This window comes from Enhydra lutris, unplaced genomic scaffold (assembly GCF_002288905.1).
Source record: "Enhydra lutris kenyoni isolate GAN:26980312 unplaced genomic scaffold, ASM228890v2 scaffoldscaffold65, whole genome shotgun sequence".
NCBI lineage: Eukaryota > Metazoa > Chordata > Mammalia > Carnivora > Mustelidae > Enhydra > Enhydra lutris.
This window is the reverse complement of record NW_019154149.1, coordinates 7,960,307-7,967,187: the sequence shown is the minus strand read 5'-3', so window position 1 is coordinate 7,967,187 and position 6,881 is coordinate 7,960,307. Positions and strand designations below refer to the sequence as shown.

At 37.7% G+C, this 6,881-nt stretch overlaps 1 protein-coding gene across 5 annotated transcripts in view; it reads right to left on the bottom strand.

Moving 5' to 3' along the window:
• Positions 1-2,335: 2,335 nt before the first annotated feature.
• LOC111158943 (MCF.2 cell line derived transforming sequence) overlaps positions 2,336-6,881 on the bottom strand; it is a 112,354-nt gene continuing 107,808 nt past the window's right edge. For all 5 annotated transcript variants that reach the window (XM_022521286.1, XM_022521281.1, XM_022521282.1 and 2 more), the window contains one exon: positions 2,336-4,027. In XM_022521286.1, the coding sequence (XP_022376994.1) occupies positions 3,987-4,027 (41 nt within the window). In that variant the 3' untranslated portion in view covers positions 2,336-3,986. The remainder of the gene's footprint in view (positions 4,028-6,881) is intronic.

The window sequence follows — 6,881 nt, the reverse complement described above, 5'->3', positions numbered from 1 at the left end:
ACATCTCCGCAAGCATGTGTGTGCCTGGGGCAGATACCTAACAATGGGACTGCTAAGCTATGTGATATTCGTTTCAACTTCACTTAGTATTAGAAAATCATTCACCAAAGGGTTGTATCAATTTGTGTTCCCACTAACAATGTGTAAGAATTCTTCTCGCTTTATATCCTCCCCAACACTTAGTATTTTTAGAAATACTGGCAGATTTTGAAGTTTACTACTATTTGCCCATAAAATGGCTCTTTTGCAGTACATTCGCGTATTTGGAAAGTAGTTAGAAGTGTATAGGTAAGTATAGCCCTGCATGCTCCCCAGGCTCAGGAAACAGATCATTTTAGCTTCTAATGACAGATTCCAAAATGTCCACCATGGTCGAAGAGTTACACTGCACTTAGTTAATAACGTCTTGTGGGCTCTCGGTTGATTTCTCACAGATCTTCATGTAAAAGCACATTCACCAACAAACTGAGAGTAAAACTTACTTGAAGTAACCCTAGGCACATCAAGTTCTTTTCAAGCTTGAAATCTTTGACTTTCTCTTCTGCTTCACTGTGGTACCTTACTTTCTTCTTCAACCTGGTTGTACTTGTTTGCTTACTTTGGTAGTAATCAAGCTAGTGAGTCTATCTCACAAATATGGAGATGAAATGTACTTTTGAAACAGTTTCTATTTTATTTTGGTTGGCTTTAAGGAAAGTTTCATTTAGCTGAAGGAATCCAACTTCATGAAGTTCAAGTTCACTGGCTGTTCTTGGTGCATATTAATAGTCCTATTTGGTGGACATATGCTGAAAGTCTCTCCTCAGGATGTAATGGGCTAATTCGCACATGTGAAAATGAGGTGATCTAAGTATGAGGTAGGCCCTCACTAAATGCAAAGGAGCACTTAAGACTTGAACACATCATGAGCTTTAATATAGAAGATACATTTAGAACTAGAGAGAAAAGCCTGCTGTCATGTCTGTGATTTTTTTTTTTGAACAATATAAAGGGTTTAGATTATCTCTTTAATGCTGGTTTGTATCTAAGTATTTCACTGTCCTTGGGCAGGCCCCATGACGCCAATTGCAAACCAACCATTCAAAATCAAGGTACGGAAATGTACTAAAATGTTAACAAAAATAACTTGTTTTCGCCATTACTTGCTTGTGACTTGATTTGTTAAGTACTCTTGAGTCTGCCACCCCCATGGGAAGCAGGTTCTTGTGCTCTAATACCTACTAATAATAAGCATTTTTCTCAGAGAAAGTCAATATTGAGTGACACTGGATTGATTTCTGACTAAGCCCCAAATAAAATCACTAATTTCTCTTTCTTTTTACACTCCCTTACTTATGCTTACAAAAACATACTCGTGGAGAAGCTCTCTCTTGAGAGAATACCGTAGCCCAGATGTCAGGGTGGTTTCAGTAACTCTATCGTATGAGATTCATACACAGTTTTGGAAACATCAACAATAACATTTACTCTTCGGCCAACAGAGGAAAAAAAAACTGGAATACACATTTTAATCTTCAAGGAGGACTTGGGAGATAGTTATTAACTTATTAACTAGCTCACTGACAACACTTCCTCGAAAGGACTCACACTAAATTTACAGGCAAAAGAAATAATTTGATTCTGCACTGAGATGCTCATTGAGGCATCTGAGACATTACTCAGTTTTCACCAAATGGGAGATTGAGTCAAAGCAACTTGAGAGATGTTTATCCCTTCTCTGTATTAAGCCCGAAGTTCTAGCTCCCTAATGCACCGTGCACCCAACCACCGCAGATATCGAGGTGCTTTCCCGGCTTCCTTGGGCTCCAGTATATGGAAGCAGATTGTTTTTCAGTGTGTAGAAATATCCACTCATAAACGTGGCTACCGATCTATCCCCCTGAAACCTCACTTGCTGCTATCCTACAAACCTGGGTGAAGAAACTTTTTGAACAAAAGATTTTACTCTGGTTCTAGTCAGATCTCCCTGTCTTTGTCTCTCAGGGAATCATGAAGCAAGGCTGAAGGTTAACATCTATTTTTTCCCCAATTCTCCTAGCGTCATTTACTAAACAGTCTCCAGTTGCCCCACATACAACGCTGTATCCAATAACACAGCACATTCCGTGTATGTAAGACTCCGTTTCTGGTTTCTCTCCTCTGTTCTGTTGCATCTGGCTATCACTGAGCTCAATGTCATTGTTTTATTTATGACGACGTTATGACAAACCTGAAGGTAAATATTTAACTCAAAATACTTATTGGTGCCTTTAGGGTGTCACTAATAAGTGAGAGGAAAGGAGATGTCAATGTATAATTGATACTAAACTGAAAAAAATGCGTGAAGAAATTGAAGGTTGAATATTTTTAATGTGGAATTAACACAAGTACATTTACATTGTAAGTACATATTTGATGTAATTAAATTTTGAAGACGTAAAGGGAAATTGCTGCTATGTTTTATAGTAACACACATTTATAGCCCAATAAAATTAATACAGTGCAGTTCCATGTACAAATACATATACGAACGGAGCATTCATTGTACAGTGATTAAGACATTAAAAGACCATAACTGTATGTTTGAATCTATAGAACTCATTTTGTCTTAAAGGATTAAAATCCCTAGTTTAATACCATAAAATTAAAATGTTCTGTGCAGAGGGGCATCATCAATCAACCATTTTATCTCTGAATTCTGTCTTCAAACCACAGGATCAGCGCGCAAAAGAAATGTACTTCGATCTCACTGTGGCGTTGTTACTGTCGTAGAAGCATTAAGTGAACTATCAAATATATGGGCATTTTCGTGAGGGAGTTATAAATCACCCACCATGTATTCAGCAAATTGGACACTAGAAGAGTTACAATTTGCAGGTACCTTTGAATAAAGTACAATTGCTTTGTCAGTGACGCCACTGGCATAAACCATGATCTTGACACGACACACAAACCTATTTAGAAGAGAAATTTACATATAATATAGTTGTTGTTTATTGTAAAACCAACAATGAAAAAACATGCACCTAATATGCCAACTTGACAGGAAAACTCACAATCCATGATTCAAAAGGCAGCAATTTCAAACCATTGTCTTCGCTGGTCCAGCATATAAAATACTCCAAGCATAAACTCGACACTGCATGCAACAACTGGCCCTGGGCTTTAAAAGAAGTGATCACACTTTTCACATGTTTAAAAGAAAGACACGTACACATGTATCATTAAAGAAAAACCCTAGGAAGAGGCACAACATAACTGAAGAACACCTTTCCCAGAATAGGTCTTTCTACAAAATTCGAAAGCTACTCAAGACACCAGAACGCAGAACTTGTGCAAATATGAATATTTAACTTAAAGCTGGGATAGGTGTATCTAAATTTCGATGCATAAAATGTAAACTTCAACACATCCTAACTACAGGATTTTTTGGCTTTGGATCTTTCCAGAACCATAAAAGACAGCTCTGACAACCGTAAATACCAGTCAAAGTGCAAAAGAGGTCCTTCAGAACATATATCCCTTTGGTACATTATAGTCCCCTACATAGCAGAAGCAAAGAATAAAATAAACTACCAACCAACAAAGGGGTTTAAAATCTCTGGTGATCTTTCTTCTCTCTTTTGATGTTTGTTTTGTTTTGCTAGTGAAAAGTTGTGTCAAAAATGACAGGTACAGCTTTTTGCCTGCACATGTTCAAAATGATTGATTTCTGGTGTTGAGATGGGATCTGAATGCATGCCATGAGAAACCCCACCAGGGAACGCTGTAACACTGCACTTTGCACCCGAGGGGACCGGAAGGTGTGAAGATGGTTCTCGCAAGAATGAGACAAACTGTGAATGACGAAGTCCTCCTCAGTCCTGAGGAATTTCTGTGAATGTCATGGGCAGCATAGATCATCCTGACTCTTGTGCTGTTTGCCTGTAACGCTTTTAAGAAATAGAATCTAGTTCACACCTCCAAAGGAAATCTTATTTTTAAAAGTCTATTCATTCTCCTTTAATTCAAGGGGAACTGAGTTTCCTTGTGTTACTCAGAGCAGCATCTACAAAATAACGAAGAATGATGTTAATACTCGAGAGACTATGGAGACCCAGACTGCTGGTGCTAGGGCTTCTAACACTGAATGGGAGGATTCGAAAGGTTCATCTGAATTCAAAGGTGATGGCTTTTGGTTGGTAGACTACCAAAGCTGTCATTCTGTTCCAAAATCATTTCTTAAAGGCCTCTATTTTATGAATGGCACAGCTTCACTGGAAGCAAAAGAAACAGAATTCACATCTCCTACAACTGGAATTCATAAATATTATATGAATTATGCTGTGTGGTCTAGAGAACAGGAGACACGGTAAGGACATAAGTATCAGAGACTTTTACACTGTATTTGCCAGATTTCAAATAAGATAGCCTAATGTCTATTTTGAAACCTAAACGCTTCTGACAGGTGCACATGCGGTCAACTGTAATCTCCTAATCCACAAACTGGCACACAATTTTGTAGGCCACAGTGTACCATTTTGCTTGATGCCATGTAATGGGCAAGATCTCGATCAAAACCACTTGATATTATAGCATTCAACAGAAATCTATCAATAAGCATGAATTTCTCAATCAGCTGAAGTCAGAAGTGCATGTTATTTGAAAGGACTGTATACTTCTAAAAGATCTGAAGTCAGAACTTTCTAGAGGACAGGGGCCAAGGGAAACTTAGTCCCTTGATCTAGTAGCACTGCCACGCTGAGAGTAATGACTGCTTTCAATGCTGATGATCTAGCAATACATTACGCTTCTGCCCTCCCGATGGCACTGCGAGAAAGAAATGGATCTTGAAAAGCAGTACTGATGGGAGAAAATAAAAATGGCTACAGAAGAAGAATGTGCTTTTTTTGCCAACTAACGTGGATATATGTTAACACATAAACTCTTTACCGCCTGAAACAGAAGCAGGGGCCCAAAGCCGATTTAAGTTGCTGTTTTGCCACACACTTTTCAAAATGTAGCGCTACACACTCCGTCTGCCGTCACTGGTTACAGTAATGGAATCGTTTCAAATTAAAACTAATCAAATATGTAATTTTACATGCCCTGCATTACAGTTAGCTAAAATGTAATTAATTTTGTCCTGAATTAAGTAGGAGGACGTCTGGCTTTAAAATGATGATTTCAAATTTAAAATGATGATACAAGTTAGGGAAAACCTACCAAGTCTTCCTATATTATATGGAAGTTAGGTGAATACACTTGGTGTTTTCAGTTTTGAATTTTGGAGACCTGAGCACAAGAAAGGCCATTATTTTCAAGTACACACGTGGCTTTGCTGGTTTTTTTTAATTGCTTCACCAAAAACGATTTATATACGTTAATGTCAACAGCTTCTTGAACACATACTTTAAATGACTCACGTATTTCTTCTCTCATCAATGATTTAACTAAGCACAAAGCATTAGCAGGAAGCTGGCCATGTTTACTTTCAAACTTAACTTTTCAACGCAGAAAATGGAAATCAGTGAAATTCAGGGGAAAATGTGATTCATTACAACTATTTGGCTTCTGAAAGCATTCATAGTGTTATTAGCTTAGATTTTATCTTATTCTAATAGATAGATTTTTTTTTTTTTTTTTAGAGAAGGAGTGGGCAGGGGGAAAGGGAGAGAGTGAGAATCTGAAGCAGGCTCCACGCCCAGTGAGGAACCCAACGTGGTGCTCGATCGTTACCTGAGCCGAAATCAAGTGTGATGTTGAACCAATTGAGTCACCCAGGTGCTCCCTAACAGATATAAATTCTTATTTTTATTTATTTTTTTCAGATATAAATTTTTAAAGTGACAAAGTGCGTAACTCAACATGTGCAACATTTCTATTTGCCTGACACTCTTTTTTTAGAGTTAGTGCTTTTTCTGTCTTGTATAATACAAGAAAGAAATTATTAACTGCTCAATGTCATGAAGATACTGTCCTATGCTTTTAGAAACTTTGACTCTAGGTTTTATGTTCAGGCCTATGAGCCAACTCAAATTACTTTTTGTATATGGAGTGAGATGTAGTGATGAAGGTTCATTTCTTTTACTGTATGGCTACCCAGTTGCTGGAGCACCATTTGTTAAAACAACCTTCCTTTCCCTATTCAGTGGACTCAGTACCTTGATTCAACATTCACTGATTATGTATATGTGGATCTACTTTAGAAATCTCTATTTTTCTATACTTATTCCCATACCACACTGCATTCATTACTGTAGCCTTATAGTAAATCTTGAAATCAGATATGTAAGTACTCCAGATTTTTGGGATTCTTTTGTTCTGGATTTTTTCCTCTCCATATACATTTTAGAATAAACATATATGTAGTTGCCCCCGCCCCCCAGAAGGGGCTACTCAGATTTTGACTGCATGGACTCCAGAGGCTGATTTGTGGATAATGGATTTCCTAACAACACCGCGACTGCCAACACTTAAAACAGAGTCTCTCTGTCCCTTTATTAGGTCCTGTTAAATGTATCTCAGCAATGGTTTGTGGTTGTCATTATAGAACCCTTAGACATCTACTGGTAGATGTATTCCTACTTATTTCACAGTTTATATTACGAATTCAAATGGTATTGTTTTTTGAAATTACAGGTTTTTTTCAGTTCTTTGTGGCCAAGATATAGAATTACAGTTTATTTTGTATAATGGTTTTGTATACTACAGCCTTACAGAATTCCCTTGTTACTTCTAGTAGGGTCTTTTTGTGTAGAGATTCCTTACAGTTTTGTACATATATGTGATCTGCTCAGCACGACAGTGCTGCCTCTTCTTTGCTTTCTCTCTTTATCCTGAAGTGTGACACTGGCTATGACGGAAATGGTGACAGTGAGTATCCCTGGCTTGTTCCCAATCTCAGGGTAATAGCTTCCAAT